General features: G+C 36.3%; 1 protein-coding gene across 5 annotated transcripts; it reads right to left on the bottom strand.

The window, feature by feature from the left end:
• Positions 1-5,001: 5,001 nt before the first annotated feature.
• ETAA1 (ETAA1 activator of ATR kinase) lies at positions 5,002-22,488 on the bottom strand. Of its 5 annotated transcripts, none has more exons than XM_023552705.2 (6): positions 22,060-22,488; positions 20,835-20,963; positions 20,486-20,562; positions 17,814-17,926; positions 15,509-17,568; positions 5,002-10,725 (listed from the first exon to the last, which is right to left on the bottom strand). In XM_023552705.2, the coding sequence occupies exons 1-6, from the start codon at positions 22,358-22,360 to the stop codon at positions 10,607-10,609; spliced, it is 2,799 nt and encodes a 932-aa protein (XP_023408473.1). In that variant the 5' UTR covers positions 22,361-22,488; the 3' UTR covers positions 5,002-10,606. The 5 variants fall into 5 exon arrangements, with proteins under 5 accessions (XP_023408473.1, XP_003413698.1, XP_064124734.1 ...); XM_003413650.4 differs by having other exon boundaries at positions 22,138-22,488; XM_064268664.1 differs by having other exon boundaries at positions 20,835-20,959; positions 22,138-22,248.
• Between the last annotated feature and the right edge of the window lie 324 nt (positions 22,489-22,812).

Here is a 22,812-nt window from a genome sequence, read left to right as displayed (position 1 = left end):
CAGTGAAAGTTACCTACTGATAACAGTGAAAAATTCTACGCAATAAAGCTTATAGGTTATTGCTACCCCAAATCATGGCATAAATGACGTGATTATTTCTAATATTTCTAACGCTTAAACAATGTTGCCTATATTTGTATTTAGAAGTAATTATTTAGTACATTCTTGATACCAAAAAAGGAAAATGTTTTCTAACCTTTCAGTTAGCAGCCTAGAGTGTTAACCAAGGATACCACCCTGGTTATGGAGCCCTGGTGGCATAGTGGTTATGAGCTACAGCTGCTAACCAAAACGTCAGCAGCTCAAATCCACCAGATGCTCCTTGGAAACCCTGCGGGGGAGTTCTACTCTGTCTTATAGGGCTGCTATTAGTCGGAATCGACTCGGTGGCAAAGAAGAGAAATGTTTTCTAACCTTTCCATTAGCAGCCGAGAGTGATAACCAGGAACACCACCCAGGGACTTCCAGATAAATGATCTCATCCGGTTATTGATGTAACAGTCCAGTTGTGCACCATAAAAAACCCTGAACACCATAAACAAATTATAGCATAGGTATGGATAAATTTGAAAATAATTCAGGTTTTTCCCAAAACAATTCAGATTTTTCACAAAATAATAACAACGAATATGGATTATATGAAGTAGAAACTAATTGCATTGGAAAGACCATGAGCTTTGGAGTCAGCCTGAATTGGGCTTAAGATGGAGGATATCTCAGGCTAGTAAAACTGAGCTTCAGTTTCCTCATCTCTGGCCTGGGAATATCATTGGTCAGTTGTGAAAATTAAATAACATTACACTTGCAAAGCATACAGCAAAGTATCTGACAAATAATAGCCATTCAAATCGTTCCCCACGCCTTTTGTATTTGGTACTCTAATATCTATGACTGTCATTTGTTCCACCAGGGATACTTTATCTGGAAGGACTTAACATTACAAGAGGGTTCAGAAAAGTAAAATAGATATAAAAATATTAGAATATGGAAAATCTATGGGTAAAAAATTATGGCGTTAGAGCTTCTAAAGAAAGGATTAGAAGCATGGATTTATTCAATCACCAGACATTCATAAAGGAAATGTTCAGAAAGCTTCTTGTTAGCCGTTGGAAAGCTTCAGGATCTCAGCATGCTCCCTTTCTTTTAATTTTACACAATGAAGATAGTAATGAGCAAAAGAGCTAACCCTTTTCCACCAATTGGTCCAACTCTGAACTATGGTATAAAGTAAAGCTTCGGGGTTCTCCCACTCAGACTCGCATTATGTGTCAGAGAATGACAGTTCAGAATAAGCTGGCATGAGATGTAGCTCTTCCCAGAAAGGAAGTTTAGGTGGGCGCTATAAAGTAATAGCATCTGGGCTCTACAAAAAAAGACTGAACTGAATATAAAGGTCTCACATTTGAAATCAACAACAAATAAACAAACCAAAAAACAGAAAGAATCTATAAACCATTAGATCCCATTACTGATACCTCCAAAACAAGAGTTTTAGATGCCATCCAGTGAGTGCTGACTCATAGTGATCCCATGCACAACAAAGTGAAACACTGCACTCTCCTGCAGCATCCTCACAATCATTGTTATGCTTGAGCCCATTGCTGCAGCCACTGTGTCAGTCCATCTTGCTGAGGGTTGTTTTTGTTATTGTTAGGTGCCATTGAGTTGGTTCTGACTCACAGCAATGCTATGTACAACAGAACAAAACACTGCCTGGTCCTGTGCCATCCCAACAATCATGGCTATCTTTGAGCCCATTGTTGCAGCCACTGTGTCAATCCTCCTCATTGAGGTTCTTCCTCTTTTTCGCTAACCCTCTACTTTATGAAGCATGAAGTCATTCTCCAGCGACTGGTCCCTTTGATAATATATCCCAAGTATGTGAGCAAAGTCTTGCCATCCCTGCTTCTAAGGAGCATTCTGGCTGTACTTCTCCCAAGCCAGATTTGTTCGTTATTTTGGCGGTCCATGGTATATTCAGTATTCTTCACCAACATCACAATTCAAAGGTGTCAATTCTTCTGTCTCCCTTATTCATTATCCAGCTTTCACTTGCATATGAGGTGACTGAAAACCCATGGCTTGGGTCAGGTTAACCTCAGTCCACAAGGTGACACCTTTGCTTTTTAACACTTTAAAGAGATCTCTTGCAGCCAATTTGCCCAATGGAACGCATCTTTTGATTTCTTGGCTCCTACTTCCATGGGTGTTGATTGTGGATCCAAGTAAAATTAAATCCTTGACAACCTCAATCTCCTCTCTGTTTATCGTGATGTTGCTTATTGGTCCAGTTGTGAGGATTTGTGTTTTCTTTATGTTGAGGTGTAATCCCTACTGAAGGCTGTGATCTTTGATCTTCATCTGTAAGTGCTTCAAGTCTTCCACACTTTCAGCAAGCAAGGTTGTGTCATCTACATAATACAGGTTGTTAATGAAATCTTCCTTCAATCCTTACGCCATGTTCTTCTTCATATAGTCCAGCTTCTCAGATTATTTGCTGTGCAAACAGATTGAATAGGTACGGTGAAAGGATACAACCCTGAAGCATACCTTTCCTGATTTTAAACCACCCAATATCCCCTTGTTCTGTTCCAATGACTGCCTCTTGATCCATGTACAGATTCCTCATGAGCCCAATTAAGTGTTCAGGAATTCCCATTCTCCACAAGGTTATCCATAATTTGTTATGATCCACACAGTTGAATGCCTTAGCATAGTCAATAAAACACAGGTAAACATCCTTCCGGTATTCTCTGCTTTCAGCCAGGATCCATCTGACACAGGAATGATATACCCGGTTCCACATCCTCTTCTAAATATGGCTTGAATTTCTGTCAGTTCCCTGTCAATACACTGCTGCAGCTGCTTTTGAATGATCTTCAGGAAAATTTTACTTGCGTGTGATATTAATGATATTGTTCAATGATATCCACATTCGGTTGGATTGCCTTTCTTGGAAATAGGCATAAATATACATCTCTTCCAGTCAGTTGGTCAGGTAGCTGTCTTCCAAATTTGTTGGCATAGATGAGTGAGCACTTCCAGCGCTGCATCCGTTTGCTGAAACATCTCAATTGATATTCCGTCAATTCCCGGACCATTGTCTTTCACCAATGCCTCCCGTGCAGCTTGGGCTTCTTCTAGTTCAAGTCGGCCCCTGGCCTTTTTCTGACTGATGATATTGAGCTTTTCCATTGTCTCTTTCCACAAATATAGTCGATTTGATTTTTATGTATTCCATCTAGCGAGGTCCACATGTGTAGTCGGCATTTGTTGTTGAAAAAGGTATTTGCAATGAAGTTGTTGGTCTTGCAAAACTCTATCGTGTGATCTCCAGCATTGTTCTATCACCAAGACCTTATTTTCCAACTACCTATCCTTCTTTCTTTCCCACTTTTGCCTTCCAGTCACCAGTAATTATCAGTGCATCCTGATTAAATATTTGATCAATTTCCGACTGAAGTTGATAAAAAATCTTCAATTTTTTCATCTTTGGCCTTAGTGGTTGGTGAGTAAATTTGAATAATAGTCGTATTAACTCGTCTTCCTTGTAGGTGTATGGATATTATTCTATCACTGGCAGTGTTGTACTTCAGGATAGATCTTGAAATGTTCTTTTTGACATGAATGCAACACCATTCCTCTTCAAGTTGTCATTGCCGGCATAGTAGACCATATGATTTGTCCAATTCAGAATGGCCAATACCAGTCCCTTTCAGCTCACTAATGCCTAGGAAATCGATCTTTATGTGTTCCATTTCATTTTTGACAATTTCCAATTTTCCTAAATTCATACTTCATATATTCCATGTTCCAATTATTAATGGGTGTTTGCAGCTGTTTCTTCTCATTTTGAATAGTGTCACAACAGCAAATGCAGGTCCCAAAAGCTTGACTCCATTCACGTGATTAAAGTGGACTCAACTCTGAGGAGGCAGCTATTCCCCTGTCATCTTTCGAGTGCCTTCCAAGCTGTGGGGCTCATCTTCCAACACTGTATCAGACGATGTTCCTCTGCTATTCATATGGTTTTCACTGGCTAATGCTTTTCTGAAGTAGACTGCCAGGTCTTTCTTCCTAGCTTGTCTTAGTCTGGAAGCTCAGCTGAAACCTGTCCCCCATGGGTGACCCTGCTGATATTTGAATACTGGTGGCATAGCTTCCAGGATCACAGCAATATGCAAGACCGCACAGTACAACAAATTGACAGATGCCTTGGGGGGGGGGTGTGGAAGCTCCATTATTATATGGATAAACATTTAAGATAGTTAAGTCTTCTTGATTATTCACTTTATGATTATAAGATGACCTTCACGTCTGGTAATATTCTATGCTATGAAAATCACTTTGTGATATTAATACAGACATTCGAGATTTCTTTTGGCCATTGTTACCATGATATATCGTTTTCCATTCTTTTACTTTTAACCTATTCGTGTCTTCAAACAGAAAGTGTGTTTCTTACAGGCAGTATATAGTCGGGCCCATCTTTTTTATACGGTCTTATAAATTCTGTCTTTTAACTGGGATATTAAGACCACTTACATTTCATGTGATTATTGATATGGTTAACTTTAAGTCTACCATCTTGCCATCGGTCTTTTACTTCTTTCATATTTTGGTTGTTCATTATTTTCCCTTTTCATTCCTTCTTTAGAATTAATCAATTATTTTTTATTATTCTGTTTTATATCGTGTTGACTTACTACCTATAACCCTTTGTTATTGTAGTAAAGTTGCTTTAGGGTTTATAGTACACATCTTTAACTTATCACAGTGTACTTTCAGGTGATATAATACTTGATATAATTTTTTTACAGTGTACATAATTTACCATAGTATACAGGCAGTTGATGCCTTCCATGGCAGTGGAATGACCATACAAGCTGAAGTCATGCAAATCCACCTTAATAATCAATGGGAAAATTTACAAGTGTTCTGTGACCTTCAAAATTTTTTCCAAAAAATTTTAAGCTCTGTACTGTGAAATAAAAAAGCTAATATTTAATTTAGTACACTAGAATTTAAAGTATCAGAAGCACCAAGAATTAAAGTATTTTAATTTTTTGTATAAAGAATAATTAGAACAATGATTGCCTTCCCTTCTTGCCATTTAACTTACAATATGGGATGAGTTTTCCTTCTCTGACAGGTTTCCACCTTACCCGAGTTCTAGCTTTCACAGGTTTTACTGTATTTACCCACGTGTTAACCATTTTTGGTGCTCATCATTCCTTTGCTTAGATCCATATTTCCATCTAGTATTTTTTCTGTGTGAAAGATTTCCTTTAGATATTTCTTGTGTGCACGTGATGGATTCTTGTAGCTTTTGCATGTCTGAATAAAAACTTTTATTTTACGTTTTTTTTTGAAAGGTACCTTTAATGGGTACAGAATTCTAGACTGACATTTTTTTCTTTCGATAAAGATGTCTCTTCCACTCTTTTCACTTGCATTGTTTCTGGTGAGAAATCTGGTACTCATCTTTTTTCCTCTGTCTGTAGCATGCCTTTTTGTCTACTTTTGAGATTTTCCCTTTATTACTAGATATGATGTGGCTTGGTATCGTATTCACGTTTTCTTGTCCTTGGGGTTTGTCTAGCTTTTTAGATCTGTGGGTTTATATTTTTCATCAAGTTTGGAAGCTTTTAGCAATTATTACTTTCCACACCTAACGCCTTCAGTGGCTCCCATTAACCATAAAATAGGCTGCTTGAATTTAACAGTACACTGATGCTCTTTTCAAAAATTTCCTTTGCTTCATTTTGGTTAATGTCCCTTGCTGTCTTCAAGCTCAGTAACCTTTTCTTTTGTGAAGTCTAATCAGCCATTAATCCTACCTAGCGTATTTTTTACCTCATTGTTATTTTTTATCTCCAGAAGTTCTATTTCGGTCCTTTTTATATCCTCGTTTCTACTTAACTTCTTGAAAACATAGAATACAGTATTAATAACTTCTAATGTCTTTATCTGTTATTTCTAACATCTGTGTCAGCTCTAAGTCAGCTTTAATTTAGTATTAACATTGATGTTTTTTTTCTTTGCATGCTGATCTTTAATAGGACGCCAGATAGTGTAAAATTTATCTCATTAGGTGCTGGATATTTTTTTATTTTCCTATGAATATTTTTGACCTTTCTTCTAGGATGCAGTTATGCATTTGATTCTTTTGGATCTTGTTTTTATGATTTGCTGGGTAGGGGCCATAGCAGTGCTCAATATAAGGCTAGTTACTTTCCTTTTTTATGAGGCAGTTCCGGTGGCACACACAGTTTCTGGTCAACTGTTGTTGGTTAGGATCCACTAAGCAGCTCCATGGATGCTCCAAGGCTGGTGATGCGCTTCCATAAAGATTACAGCCAGGAAAACCTTATGGAGCAGTTCTACTCTGTAACATATAAGGTCACTATGAGTTGGAATCGACTCAATGGCAAAGGGTTTGGTTTTGTCTTGGTTTACTGAAGCAAGAACTACCCAGTCCCCTGCGGCTTGTGGGAACAGGCGCTGTTATTAGGCCCATGTAAGCACCAGACACTGATCCTTCTAATCCTTTCATATGCCTTTCTTCACATACATGCATTGATTAGTTGAGCTAAATGCTCGAGGGTTTCTCTATAGACCTCTGGAATTCTGTGTACTCTCTCCTCACTGGTCCTCTGTCCTGTGAGCTCTGTCTTGGTCTCTCCTGACTCTCAGTTCCATTTCCTCAACTTAGAGAGTCTGCTAGGTTCTGTCTCAGTTCCCCTTCCTTGCATCACAGCCCAGAAAGCTGGAGAAATTTTAGGGCTCAATTCATTTGTTGAAGTGATCTTGAAATCCATTTTTAATGTAGGTTATCAGGTTTTTTGTTTTTGTTTTGAATTTGGCTGTTTCAGTAGGAAGGGTAAATCCACTCTTTGCTATTCCATCTCAGCTAGTAACAAAAGTCACAACTAACTTTTAAGAAATTGCCACTTCTCAGGTTTTGGCGACATCCAAATTATCTGAAGACTATTAAAATACTTATCCTTTTCCCAACTATGTATCTATGTGAGACTGGGCTTTTTTCATATACTTCAACCATAACGACATATTGCAACAAGTTAAACGTAGAAACATATGGCTCTAGCTGTCTTCTATAATCAGATATGAGATTTGCCAAAAATGTAAACAATGCTACTTTTCTCGTTAAATTTTTTGTTTTAGAGAATTAATTTCACAGAAACATGTTAACATTTAATGATTTTATTTTTAAATAAACCAACAAATATTCAATTTCTAATATGGTAAATATCAGTAGATATAACACATATAAGCAAAAGCTTTTTGGGGTCCTCCACTTGTAAGACTGTAAAAAGGGCCCAAGACTAAGAAGTTTGAATACCACTGCTCTATATAGTGTGCATCTAACCAGAAACTTTAATTTTATTACCAGGACCCAAGTTTTACTAGCAGCTTGAGGTTTGCCACTGGCAGGCAATAAAGTTTTCCCCAATAATTTAAAACCAGAACACCCAGGCTTTACTAAAATAATAAAGCGCAATGAAGACATTTTAGATTAGCTATACATCTTATGTATTTCTCTGTTTAATAATATAAAAAAGTGACTGTGGATTTATATAATCAACACACATACACCCACCCACTGTCATATAAAAGACAGGAATAATTTGTAACAGAAGTTGGAATTAAGAGACAATTCTCCTGAGCTATAAAATTAAGGGAACTACAGAATTCTCATGCCAGTTTTGGCACCGTGCCTGAAACGCTACACTTCCTGTAGATTTGGGTAATTTCTATAGGCCACTAGTTCTTGTGAAGTTTCTATAGATGACAGTATAGTTGGCCACGACAGTACAGTCCTATTTAAATGTTTAATAAAAAAATTTAAACTGTTCCTAGAAAGATTTTCAACTCTTAAACTCAGAGAAGCAAAGTCAAGTTGCTTCAAGTGGGGCAAAGCTGCCCAAATCCATTCAACGTTTCATAAGTAACTACTATCAGTATTGGATGGACAGAGATGAGTACGGTGTCTCTTACCAACGAACTTAAGAAGTTTAAAAAACTAACTCAAAAAGCTAGTGACAATAGGATAATGTATAATGAGATAAAGCAGTGGTTCCCAAGATGTGGTATGTTATCTGCATGCCACTGACTAAGACTGTAATAAGCAATCCAAGTCTTTCTGGGATCAGGGCTGCCTATCTGCAGCAGGAAAAGAGTAATAAGAGTAGGATTTATTCTGCAATAAGCTCGTCCCTGCAATAATGGCATTATTGGCATCAGTCTTTCTAAGGTGAACCTGAGACACAGAAACAGCAATGGTGCTTGGGCTGGAGCAGAGCTCCCAGGCCTACCAGTTGTCCCATCTCACTGTGGAGACAGATTCCCTGAGACTGGAAAAGAGCCAAGCCAAACTATTTAGGCAGCCTTCTGCTTGCTCATTCACGAGCCATTCAACCTGTGGTGTTTCCAACAATGGATAAAGAAGACGGATCAGAGGATTGAAAAACAGAGTGTTATGAACAGCAGGAGTAATCCTAAAAACCCAAACATGGTCAGGTTCAGATGTCCTGGGCCACTACACCACCCACCATCCAGAATTGCTATAAAGTTTCCTTTTAAAGAGAACGGAGATGACTTTTAAGAAAACTATCACGTAATTAACAGTATAGGCTGTATGAGAAGAGGGCAAAAAAACGAAAGAGACACCAAATGATAAGTTTTAGAAACACTACTATAAGACATACAAAACAGAACACATAAAGCGTTATAGAACTGCCCTATGAATAATACAAGGAATAATACCATCATGATCAGATAGAAGAAATCAATTCCAGGGAGGCGGCTCAGCTAAGTTTCAGAGAAACTGAGACTGACCAGGCTGAGTATTAATGAACAAACAAAAAACAAGCTAAAGGCACTTCAAAGGAAGCAAATGGTAAGCAGGAAAGAGCTTAAGCAAAGAGATAGATATCCAAAGCAGGAGCAGAACACAGTATAGACGCTTTAGGGAAAGATAAAGGTTCTCAGTCTCAGTTCTTCATTTTCTTACATAGAAAATGACCTATATTTACTGAGGTTACTATGTATCCTTAAACAAGTAATAAAGGTAACCTAGTATGTGTTTGGAAGCTCTGGTGGTGTAGTGGTTAAGAGCTACAGCTGCTAACCAAAAGGTCGGCAGTTGGAATCCACCAGGCGCTCCTTGGAAACCCTATGGGGCAGCTCGACTCCATCCTTTAGGGTTGCTGTGAGTCGGAATTGACTCAATGGCAACGGGTTTATGGGTTTCAGTATGTGTTACTCCACTGTGTGTGTGAAAGTACAATTTAGAAAATGACATATGCTTACACAGCAATAACTTAAAATGGGTATAATTATGTCTGTATTACCACAGATCTGAGGTATCTGAATAGTGGTAAATACTATGATAGGTGCTTCCCATCTGTAATTTTCTTCAGAAGTCATGTAGGAGTAATAAAATGCCTTTCCTGCTTGTGCCCCCTGGTTAGATTTCTATTTTTTGCTCAGCAAGTTCCAAACAGGTAAAAAAAAAAAAAGGGGGGGGGGTGGAGTAGTAGAGAAGAAATTAGTAAAGTCAGTATATTAATCAAGGAGAAAAATTACATAGTTATGGAAAACAAAAGAAAAAAGACCTTCAATTTTATATCCTAAAGAGTAATTCTTTAATATAAAATAAGTAGAAATAAGCATTATTATTAAACAGTCCTTAATGTGCTTCTAATTACTTTTTTTTTTAGTTTTATACTATAAAATAATTAATGTTCCCTCAAATTATGTACCAATACTCTGAAGTAAATGGTATAACTGTCTAGGCATTCAAAGACATCACCCTACTCCCCGCACGGTTTCAACCTGCCTTGTGACTTTGAGATTCCCAGCACTCATTTTTTCACCTAAACAATAATAAAGCTCGACCAGAATACCTCTGGGATTTTAGCCAGGTCAGAACGTCAAGGATGCCACACTGCTTATACAGGCAACCTACTATTTCTATTTTTCTAAACTAGGTAACTTAAATGAGTATTATTCCCTAAAAATATTGGAAAGTTTTCAAAACGTATGTTTAGGAATATTAAAATATTAAAAAATTAGTAATTTCTTTACAAATAAATAAGTCCTTTATTTCCTACCATGTTCCTAGAAACATGGAAGTATTAAAATTCAGAAATGTGTAAAAAAAACTTAAGCAGCAGTTATTGAAAGTAAAACTACATAAAATAGTCCCTATGATCTTAGCAAGCTGAAGCGTGGTATTAGGAAAAAACTTACCACAATAAAAATGAAGCAGACCGCCTACTCTCTGAGGGCCCTCTGCAATCACAGTATTTAAAAATATAATCGCTGCCCTCTGTAAAATTCTAGTACATAATTAACTTTCTCGAATTCTCAAAACTTACATGTGATTACTTTTACGTACATCTGCAAGGAAAGGTTTCATTTACCATTGCAAACACTGATTTATTAAATAATAAAGAAGTCCATGCTTTATAATTCAGTATTAAATTTCTCACAGAGAAATCAAGAAAAAAAATTTTTTTCCTATCATGGATAGTCATCAAGAGTCTTTGTAAGTCTTCCAACCAACATGCCATTAGAGACGTTAAGTGGGAGCTGCACTTAGGGAGGATGCTCGTGCTCTGGCCATCCTTCGAACCAGTGCCTCTTGTCTCTTTCTCTGAATCTCTTCAGGAGAACATTTTCTATTTTTCTCTTCTTCCTCTAAACATTAAACAAAACATACAAACATCAGTTTGATATACTGTGAAGTCAATCTGAGTATGGTTACTTTTTTAATACCTAGATCTGCCACACTGGTTTGGCTATTAAATCACACTGAGCTACCACCAGATGTAAGATCCCAAGAACATACATACAGATGGAGTGCTCCATCCAGGTCAAAGGAAAATAAAGCGCTGATTGACCTGCCCCATCTGATGTTCTCTTTTACACAGTGATAAAATTCATTTGATTAAAATCTATGTTTATTCTGATTACCCACCAAATAACTCTTGTGGAACTAGTATCCAATTCATATAATCTACAAATGAATGCGTTTTAAAAATAAACAATCTGGGATTTTAAATATTATATAAATTTTAATATAAAAGTAGTCAAAATATAATGGATATCAAAGTATACTGGTATCAATACCTCAATAGTGCACTTTTACTACAAGATAAGCTATCTTAATATTGATATCTTTTTCTCTATAGAGCTACAAGGCTTTCATTTTAGGCACTAAGGAAATCTTTCAAAGTGAAATCTCTCATGTTGACAAATTTAAATGTGGCCACCTGTTACTCACTGTTAAAGATTATATATTTACTTGGAATACACATTTTTTATATAAACATTAGAAAATTATTTGAAAAAGCAGAATACCAGAATAAAATCTATAATTTTAATGCCTTTTTAATATATAAAAATGTGAAGGTATTTTGATATATTCTTATGTAGCATACCCTAGTGTATATTTTAGATAAATATACTAGAAAATAAATAATAAGTTTTAAATTACGTAAAGGAATGTAAGTTCCACTTACCCTAGTGTATATTTTAGATAAATATACTAGAAAATAAATAATAAGTTTTAAATTACGTAAAGGAATGTAAGTTCCACTTACCCTAGTGTATATTTTAGATAAATATACTAGAAAATAAATAATAAGTTTTAAATTAAGTAAAGGAATGTAAGTTCCACTTTAATAACACATCCAATTTCTTTTCTGCTAAAACAGAGTTCTAAAAGAGTGAATTTAATTCCACAGTTAAGTCACTTTTAACTAAAATATGAGATTATCTATGTAATGTTGATAATCAAACTTTAAAATTAACAAACCTACTGTCTCATTTAAATATTAAAAAAAATTTAAGACCATCACCCTGACACATACTCAAACCACCTTTCATTGGTAATATTGTTTATGTTGTAAAATTGTTTTTCAGAAAAGTAAGTAAGAACCATAACACCGTCAGCAGAGAAATATTATTTATATTGACACCTAGATAAAGACTCAGAATTTACCTGTTAATAAAACATTTCTCTTGTTAACTAAGAGAATAATGTTCCCAAAATACATCATCTGTCTCCCCTTCCTTATCTTGGTATAATCAGAAATGGGATTGCTTTAACTCAATCTAAAAATAAAAGTCTCAAACTACTGCAAGGTACAAAGCAAAAATGGCTCTTCTTAATTTTTATCCTAAAGCATGGGTCAACAAATTTGTTCTATAAAGGATCAGAATGTAAAAATGTCAGCCTCTGGGGGCCATACGGTTTCTTGCTGCAACTGTTCAACTCTGCCATTATAGCATCGAAACGGCCATATATAATACATAAGCAAATACAGTGCCTGTGTTCAAATAGGACTTCATTTGTGAACAAAGAAATTTCAATTTCATATAATTATCAAACGTCATGAAATATATCCTTCTTTTGGTCTATTTTCAACCACTTAAAAATGTAAAAACCATTTTTAACTTCCTGGCTGTACAAAAAACAGGTTGCAGGCTGGATCTGGACTGGCTAGTCTGTCAACACCAGCCTTAAAGCAATGATATAGTTCAGTGGGTTTTGCATTTTAAAATAAAAGGAAGGAGAAACAATAGAAAATATCAACAAGGTTAGTGGTAATTAAGAGATGATGTGTTATCAATAATTTAAAGAAAAAACTGATAAGCAAACTGAAAGCAGATTATTTATCCATAAAAAACCAGATCCGATAATAAATAGGTATTTTGGGGAAATTCACATACTCCAAAGAGATTTAGTCTTTAATGAAATACGGGTATGGTCCAATTACTTACAATATACTCACTTTAATATAAATTTAAATATTTAAAATTCTTACAGATAGACAATCATTTAAAAAGTTTCAAAATATCGAATGTGGGCTATAATGTAAATAAATATTCATTTTCAGTGTTGGTAAGAACTTTTTTGTATTACTGTAGCTTTTTTGGAAGGCAATTTGGTTATATCCTTCAAAATTCAAAACATTCTCTGACATTAATTTTCTACAAATTAGAAAATACAACTGTATAAGGTATCTATGCAGAAGGATATTCACTATAGTATTGTGATTACTAAAAACCACAAATAATCTAAACAAACATCATTAAGGAAATAGTTAAATTATTTATGGTACATCCACATAATGACATACTACTAACAGTCAATAAAATGACAGATGCAATCTGTACTAAGTGAAAGCAAAAGCAAGCTGTCAAATAGTAGTTACACAGTATATAATAAATCTACACAAACACACACACACAAATAATGTATGTGTACACATACACACACACTGTTACATGCATAGAAAATACTAAATGATGTGTGCCAAACTGTTAACAATGGCTTCCTCTGAAGGGGGAAAGGAGAAAGAGAGGACTATTTCTCTCTCTCTAGGAAAGGAAAAACAGGGGACTTAGCTTTCTTACTTCAAATTATTCTGTACTGCTTTAACAAAAAAAAAACTAGCACATAATCGTCATAAAAAGTTTTTAAAAAGGGGTCACTGAAATAGGAAAGCGGTAGCAGTAATGCCAACGGAAGCATCATCTCAAATCTAAACAACAAAAAATGATCACATACTGTTAAACTGTTAGAGATTAATTAAGAAAATCTATCATTACAAACCAGCACAGTAAATGCTACCACAAAAATTAGCACAGGATACTGGAGAAACCCAAAGAAAATGAATCCAAATCACCCTCAGTGGTTAGAAACACACTGGATCTTAGAAGACAAGTGGTGTGTGGACGTGAGGGAACTATGTTTCTGGTGAAGGAAACAGCATCTGAGAAGACATGAGGCTATAAGCAAGCACTGAGTTATGCCAGATATTCTATGTCCTTTTAAAAAGTGTAACGGTATGAGTGAGTAACAGACTCTTCACATCATATTGCATGATGTTCATTCAAATATTTATTCAGCACCTTCTAAGTGTCATAACCAAACAACCAAACCCAGTGCTGTCGAGTCGATTCCGACTCATAGCGACCCTAGAGCACAGAGTAGAACTGCTCCATAGAGTTACCAAGGAGCGCCTGGCGGATTCGAACTGCTGATCCTTTGGTTAGCAGCTGCAGCACTTAACCACTACACCACCATGGTTTCTTCTAAGTGCCATATGCTATGGTATTCACCTATAAGACAGGCCATTATAAATAAATATTTAATTGCAAACTGTGATTTTAAAAAAATGAAGTTAAGACAGATAGAAAATAACAAGGAGAAAGGTGACTTACAGACTGGTCAAGGAGGGCCTCTGTGAGAGGGAAATACTTAAATTGAGACCAAAAGATAAAAAGGCATCAATCAAAGAGGGTAGGATAAGAGGCAAGTGTCAGGAAGGAGTACTTTTTAGTCAAAGAGGATTGCATGGTCAAAGTTTCTGAATCAGGAAAGAAACTATCCTTTTTGAAGAAGTGAAAGACAGCGGATATAGCTGCGGTTTAGTAGGCAGAGGAAAAAGTGGAATAGAATAGGATGGACAGGCAGGTTAAGGAGAGGTAACGCACGACCTTGTAGGTCAGGGTAAAGTCAGTATTTTATTTAAATATGATAGGCCGGCACTTACGGTTGTTTTAAGCATAGGAATGCCAGGTTTGCCTATGTTTTTAAAAGATTACCCTGCTGTGTGGAGACTAGAATTGAAAAGGACAGGTGAAAGAACTGCAGTAGTCTAGTCTAGAAACTGCAGTAGTCAAGTAGTCTTGGCTTGGGCAAGGGTGGCAGCAGTAAAGAATGAGAATAATGTATAGTCTCAAGAATCATTTTTTGAGGTAGAGACATGGAACACATTGACAGAATAGAGAATTCGGGAGGGGGAGAGGAATGAGAAAAATTAAAGGTGACAGATTAGATCAGGTAAATAAATCACAATTCTGCCCCAACTGAGTTTTATATCAGATATTATATCAGCAAAGGTGTTCAGAATGCTCTAAATTTTCAGATACTGTTCACCTCAATGCTTTGCTAAAAGTAGACCTAGAATACTCAAGTTTTGATACAGTGAGATATTTAGTAAACACAATCTTAAAACTACAAGAATACATATTCCTAAAAGTGTGATTTTCCAGGAAATAATTCATAAACCACTCAATAAAGTTTACTGAATGCCTACTATCTGCCACTTACTATATTAAGTGGAAGGAAAGAATTCATGTAGCCTTTTGAAAAATATGCCACTCTGTATAAAACCAAACCAAACCACACCCATTGCCCTAGATTCCAACTCACAACAACCCTACAGGATAGAGTAGAACTGCCCCAGAGGGTTTCCAAGGAGTGGCTGGTGGATTTGAACTGTCAACCTTTTGATTAGCAGCCACAGCTCTTAAACCACTGCAGCACCAGGGCTCAATTATTTTTAAGAATCCCTTTAAGAAACAGTTAAACACCATAGAATGGTTTTTCTCTTATACTTTACACAAACTCGAAACACAAATTACTTTCTAAAATGATACTTTTAAAAGAAAATTATTTCATACATACCTTTTGAAGGTTGTTTCAAAGTTTCAGAGAGTTCTGTCAAAGGCTGCTGTTGAAAAGCCTCCTCATGTAATGCGTTGACAGGTGGAGTTTTATTTTCCTCTAAATTCTGTGTAAATTTGGTATCAGACATACTTCCTATTGCACAATTTTGATTAAACTGAGAACGAGTCTGAGAATTTTTCATCTTGGTGAACGTGTACTTTGAAAATTTAACTGTTTTGTGAAGATGAGTCTGCGTTTCATCTGTCCCTGTGCTGTGAGACAGAGGCTGGGTACTCAATTTCTTATTAGTGGTAGGAATTACTGAACTCATGTGACCTGAACTCACATCCAAACTTGAACTTCGGGCAAGAATCAATTTGGAGCTACTCACTTTTTTCGGAACATCAGTGTTATTCCAAGAGACATGCATATTTTTGATCTCATCATTTGAGGTCTTAGAGTACAAAGTCAAATTGGTTGTGGCACCTGAAATACTTGGCAAATTTCTACAGGCTTCCCCTTTCTCCATCTTCATTGATTTATCTATTTGTGAGCTATTTGTCAAGGAAGATGTTTGCACTGTGATGCTGCCCAGATTCAAATGCTTTGATTGCACCAACCGACTTCCCTGCTTAGACGTAGTACACATGTTTGTAGCTCCATGTTTCCAACTATTATTGGTCTCAACTGTAGTTTCTGATGTCTTGCTCTCCTTTCTAATGTCAGGTTGCTGAGTTAGTCTTTCGATATCATCACATGCTTTGTATAACAAGTCATCGTCTACATCATCTGTTTCCCAGGTGTTCTCTAATTGATGACATGCTTTAATAACTTCACTGGCAAAGGATGGATCATTCCAGTCATCCAGGAAAGGGCCTAAATCTGCTGCATTATCCTGATTTGGCTGACCATCTGATTTGGTTTTACTGGCTGAAGGTGCAGAGCCAAAAAGATCTGTATTAGCAGGTGTCTTAAAAGGCTGACTAAAAATGGGCTTACATTTTCGTTCATTAAAACATTCTGTGTTCAAAACAGACTTCTTTTCAGAAGCATTTATAGTAGGAGTAAACTTAGTAGGGGTATCTTCCTTTATTTTTCCCATACTATATGCAAGTGCACAATCCTGAATTTTGTTTTGAATAATAACTTTATTGAAAGATTTCTCAAATTTCATTTTATTTCTAGAGGATGATAATCGGTTTGGTTTATCATTTGAGTCTGGCAAAAATGTATGTTTTTCAGCATCTATTAATTCTCTGTTATATGTCCTTGAAGGACGATCTGGTAAAATTTTTGAGTCACTTAGCCTGGCATCTAGATTTGTATTCATTCCTGATTGACTTCTATCATTTTTCCTGTTAAAAGTATAAATACCCTTGTGAGCAGCACCATGAGTTGTTTTAGGCACAGGAAGGAGTTCAGGCATTTCTACGTTTTGCATCACAAAAGGTTCATTTCTGAGTAATTTTTCCCAATCCTCCTCAAAATCACTGGCAGCAAATGGATGATTGTGCTTATTAGAAGTTTCTGGCTCCTTAGTAGAGGAAGTCACACATGATTTTGTTATTATGGGAGTATCTACTTGAGAAGAAAGTGATTCCGGGGTTTTATTTTGCATGTTTACACTGATCAGAGTTTCATTAGTAATGATCTTCTCTTTCAAAGTACTTTTCTGTCCAAAGGTAGTGTTACTGGTGTTCAAAAAAGAATCAGGCAGATCTTGGCTTAATTGCCCACAACTTTTCTGAGTGGAGGCATCAAAAATGGCATTAAAGGCTGCTTCAACACTTTGGTCAAATGACTTGTGGCTGCTATTTTGATCATCTCCCACAGATATCTTGGTGTTTCCCCTCATTGGCTCCTTTATTATAACAGTATCTATTTCGGGAACTATATGACATAATGACTGCATTTCTACATTATCTTTATAATCATTTAAGGTCTCTGTTTCTGAAATCACCTGGATAAAATTGTAATTCCTATCGTCCTGCTCTTGAATCACATCCAGTTCTTCCATATTTTTATCAAATTGCTTTGCCAACTTCATAAGCTCTTCTTCTTGATTTTGTGTTTTTAACCTATCAAATATTAAAAAAATTATAACTGAGAAATGTTCTAAGAGCCATTATAAATATTCAATTTTTTTAACATGTTTTCATATATTAAAACATAGAAACTTTAACACAATTATTTTAACTTCAAAATTTTACATGTCAGAACTAAGGAAAGAATGTACTAGTCATTTTAACGCATGAACAAAAACCAAAATAGAATACTATTAAAAATACTTGCTTCACTGAATCCCAGAAAAGTTTGAACTCACTTAGTGCAGCTGATTTTTGCTCTTGATTTCCCTTTTGCTACACTGGGAGTACAAGGAATAGCAGTTTCACCAATCCACACGCCCAACATGGAGTTTGTTGTTGGTTTTTCATCCTTTAGCAGAAGGGGAAAAAATATGCACACACACACAAAAGGTAGAAAGGAAGAAAACAAACTTTAACTACTTTGAACTTTTTCCAAAAGCAATAAATTCTGTTAAGAGTTAGTTACCAAACAAACTCAAAAACAATGAGATGGCAATAATAAGTCAGAAGCGATCCATTTATGTTTCAGGAAAAGAAAAATTCAGAATTAGGGATTCCTAATTAAAAAAAAAAGTTTTAAATATTAAATTATTTATGAAATGCATATTTAATAGTAAAAGCTCATGTTTTATCCAAAAACTGAATAACTTATTTCAGTTTTCTTAAAATATTTGTAAAAATAAACATTAGTATCAGAAATAAACTGTATGGCATAAGTCATCAAAATTGAGAATAAAAGAAGATACATATGGAATACTTTATCATCTGATTCTCCAAATTTTCCCCTCCCCCATTGTAATCTCTACCTAAAAGTGAATAATCCATGTTGACCTGAATTGAGAACACTTGGATGGAATTGGGGTCAGAACTGAGGAGTAGGACCAAGGTGAGAAATGATGTTGACAATGAGACAGGAATAAGAACTAAAATAAGTAGAGGAAGCAAAAAAAGAAGTTGAACCCAGATAAAAGCAAGGAAAAGGCCATTTTAGTCCTGGATATTTTTGCTATGCCCTTCAGTCACCTGACCATGTAAAAATTAGAGAATGAGCTTTATGTATTAGATAAGAAACCAAATCAACAAATCAAACAGAAGACACATTTTCTGCTCTATTTTTTTATTACCTAGAATGAACAAAATGACTACCACACAAAAGAGGAAAAATCAAATCCCTAGATTATAGGTTACTTGAATTTTTTTTTTTTTTTTTGAAGGCAAAGACTCTTAAAATATCTCAGCACCTACCACAATGCTGGACTTAAGCAAAATGTCAGTTCACGTCTATGTAATATTCTCCCCTTTTTGTTCCAACACAATTTTGAATTTATGGAAAATGACATTCTTAGCAATTTAATTATGAACTTTTGCCCATTTAGCGAGTAATTTTAAGTTCCTTCAATTTTTAGAGAATTATGACAACTTTATAATGTCCAACTTTATATATACATACATTGTATGTATGACTACTTATTTCTAAATATTATATTTCTTATATTTCATTATTAAAAATTGTATAACAATGATTCTCACTATATTCCAGGTGCTGTACATGGTACTTAAACACATTTCTTTGTTTAATCTTAAAGAGTACACTGTATAAAGTTGTATCAATCTGATACAAAGATATCTACCATAATCAAACAACACTGTATGAAAAGTATGCTGAAGAAAGTGAAATGGCTGTCAATTAAAATGCAAGTGTACATTAAAAGAAGATATGCCACCTCTGAAAACATTAAGGGGAAATTAAATAATTTGAAGAGAAGAACTAACCTAAAAATAAACAACATGAATACCTGTTCCATGTTGAGAACAAATTCTGAAAACATCACAAGCTTTTAAACAGATCTTGATACTCCCAAAGATTTATATACTTTTTAAAAGTGATCGGTTGACGGGGGTAACATTGAAAACCAAACTAATTTCACTTTTCTTTTTTGTTTTACACGAGCTACCACTTGCATACTGTTTCCATTTCTTTATATGAGCTATTATTTCCAGCCCATTTAGGTAAAGGATTCCATAAATTTACTCAACTATCTTTCTATCACTATTTAGGCTGGCTAGATCAAACACATTTTATTTGTTCCATTCATGTGAAACCCATAATTAATAAAGATCTATTGTTAACCTGTAACACAAGTAGTATCACAGCATAAATACTATTTAACTAATGAACCCCATGTAAAATGAATTACTGTGACATGCCAAACATGGAATGTAGAGCTAGTAGCAACAGATTTGACTGGGCTAGCTGTTTGACTTTAACATATGTTACCCATTTTAATCCTCATAATACCTTGAGGAGAGTAAGACAAGAAATAATTCCAGCATATGGCTAAGTAAATTGAGGTACTGAATGCTTAAGTGACTTGACAAAGGGCATCCAACAAAGGAGCAGATTCAGAACTAACTCCAAATCCAGTGTTCCTTCCACTTTCACAAGTGTTTCTTGATGATGTTATAAGGCACTAAGTATTAGGAAGAACTGCTTAAATGAGGAAAAGGTAAAATACAGGTAATAAGCAAATTTCAATCACAAAAAAATCTCAAGACGTTTAATGAATTGCCTTATTCTTATTATTTCAGTAACTTGAAAAATACTGCCATATATTAAACAAATAACATTAAACACAAAGTAAGGGCAAAGCTTAGTCAAAATCACTCAAAATATTAAACCAACATATACTTTTAAAAAAACATATGTTACCAATTTCATAGTATGTTCCTTTTGTCAAACCGTGCATTTCGGAAGTAGAAAAGGTAAAAGTGATCTTTACTGCCCTATTTTTGGAAAAGAGAATTGTAAAAGATAAAATGTTATTATTTTTTCATTTATGAGCTGCACACAGACTTGTGACACGTTTTTCACTGTTTTAAGGTAAACTATAAAACTAGTGATATTTACCTGAGGAGCAATACGATTAACAATATGTGAAATCTCATCACTATCTGTGGTGTAAATCTGGTTTTTTCTTCCTTTACCTAAAGAAACAAAGACATTTCTATACATTGTAAACAAAAAACTTAATTTTTTAAAAAACAGCTGTCACTTCTTAGAAAATGATTTAATTAGCATGGTTAGACCACTACACACTCCGACATCACATAAATATTATAGTGATAAAATAACATGAAATTCTCAAAAAACATCTGCTATATCGAAGTTCCAGATGGTGTCAGCCAACTGAAATTTCAGTTAAATCCTAAGCATTAATCAAATATTTACACACATAAAAACATTAATAATGAATTACCTAACTGCTTTGTCATTGGAGAATTTTGATCCCAGAAGATATCATTTAGTCCATCTGGATCGTTAGGAGAACTGAAGACAGATGACAGTGAATCCAATTTCGGCACTCTCTTTGGTGTTTCATACCTTTCTATGTAAAACAATGTATGATTCAAATAACAATTATTGCATTTTAAAACATTTTACTTCATAAAACCCAAACGTCAAAAAGTAACAGCTTAGGCTACTTTTTAATGTCCAATATAAAATTTTCTCCCAGAGATGATTAGTTTAAGCACAACTGAAATGGTTGTTTCACATAAAAATCTGTGCATTTCACAAATGCGGCGTTTTAACTTAAGAATATTATCAAACGCTTTTAGATAACCTAGTAGCTCTATGAATGATACTATCACTGGGTCTTGGAGTCTTTCGGGAGCCACTGTGATTTATTCATTACCACTGGGTCCTGGAATCCTTGGGGAGCCACTCGTAATTTACTAGTGTTTCAAAAGTCAAATGTATCCCCATGGAAACTTCAGCAAAAAGTCTGTGTGGCCCCTTTTTCACCAACTCTATTCAACCTACACTGATTACTTCAAAAAGCATTTAGTGATCTACTTCTTGAGAAGCTTTTTCTATCACTTTCGCATTTCTACATAAAATTGTTTTTGTTGATTTTAAGAACTGCATTACTGGACAAAAGTATTTAAAGACACTCTAGAAAAAAGTCTTTGTATGGGCTTCAATTCCTGCCAGGGTTTACTACAAGCTTTTTAAAATGGAAAACCAAAAATCGATCAGAACGAAATTTACAGGGCCTTAGTTTACTACTTTGAGGGTTAGCATACGTAGGAATTTCCGGTTCATTCCTGAAGAGGAGTGGCGTTACTAAGACGCAGAGGAAAGAGCAATAAACTTTTCACGTAGCTTCTTTTCTAAGGCGACTCAGGGAAAGGAATTAAAAAAGAAATTAACTCCCCTGGAAAAAAGTTGAGGGCAAAGGGCCGCTCAGATATTTCTCCTCGCTCCGCCAATGCTGACGACTAGAAAGCAGACCACCCCAAACAGGTAAACCTCATGACCCAAGCCTGTGCAGAGACGACAAGGGGGTGGGCAGTCAGTCCTAAGGCTGCAGTTCTCAAACTCTGGAACTAAAACCGTGGGAGAAGTGGCACTGGGTTATTCCTGGCCTCATGAGGGGCGAAGACCAGAGAAGGAAAACACAGTTCAGGCTCTACCCGCACCCCACGTATCCCGATTGCAAGTTGGGCTGTGGGGCTGCAACGCAGAAGCCCGGGAAGGCCGCGCAGCCGACGTCTCACCCTCAGGGTTACTTTTACTGCAGGAAGCAGCTGCTGGAGGCTGCTCTTGCTGCCGCATTGGCGGGGGAAGCCCTTCTCCGGCCCCGCGGAGCCCGGAACCGCAGGTCGACCTCAGCCGCCTCCTCCCTGGCTCGACCATCGAGCTGAAGTCCTCCGCCGCCGCCGTTTGGCGCGGCGAGTCCTTCGGGCCAGGGCCGTCCCCATGTTTTCTTCGCCGACTCATCGCCTATGGCCCCCCTCCACGAGTCGCTTCTCCTTTCATATTTTACAACGCCAGAAGAGCAACATCACTAGGAACGGGACTCCACGCCAACGGCCGCCGCCATTTTGGCCGGTGGGCCCCCGCGTAAGAGGGGGCCGCTGATTGGCTGCGCCGAGGCAGGAGGCGGAGCGGTCCGGGTTCCGGCGGTACGCGCTTCCGCTGCCGGACCTGATGGTGCTTGGGGGAGTCCTAGGCTCAGATGCTCGGACTGCTCCTGATTGGCAGGGAATTTAGGGGTCATTTTATTTTTTAGTCTGTAGTGGTTTTGGTTTTGGCTTTTGGCGTTAGTCTGGCCAGTGTAGTGATGGCGGGAGCTTGGTTGACTTCACCAGCATTTTTTAATTCAGCTTACAAATAGAAGTACGCATTGTTCAGATACACATTATTGTGGCCTTTTGTATTTGTCAAGAAGA

Source organism: Loxodonta africana, chromosome 15 (assembly GCF_030014295.1).
Source record: "Loxodonta africana isolate mLoxAfr1 chromosome 15, mLoxAfr1.hap2, whole genome shotgun sequence".
Taxonomy (NCBI): domain Eukaryota; kingdom Metazoa; phylum Chordata; class Mammalia; order Proboscidea; family Elephantidae; genus Loxodonta; species Loxodonta africana.
Note: the sequence above shows the minus strand (reverse complement) of the source record. Positions and strands in the feature narration are given on the sequence as shown.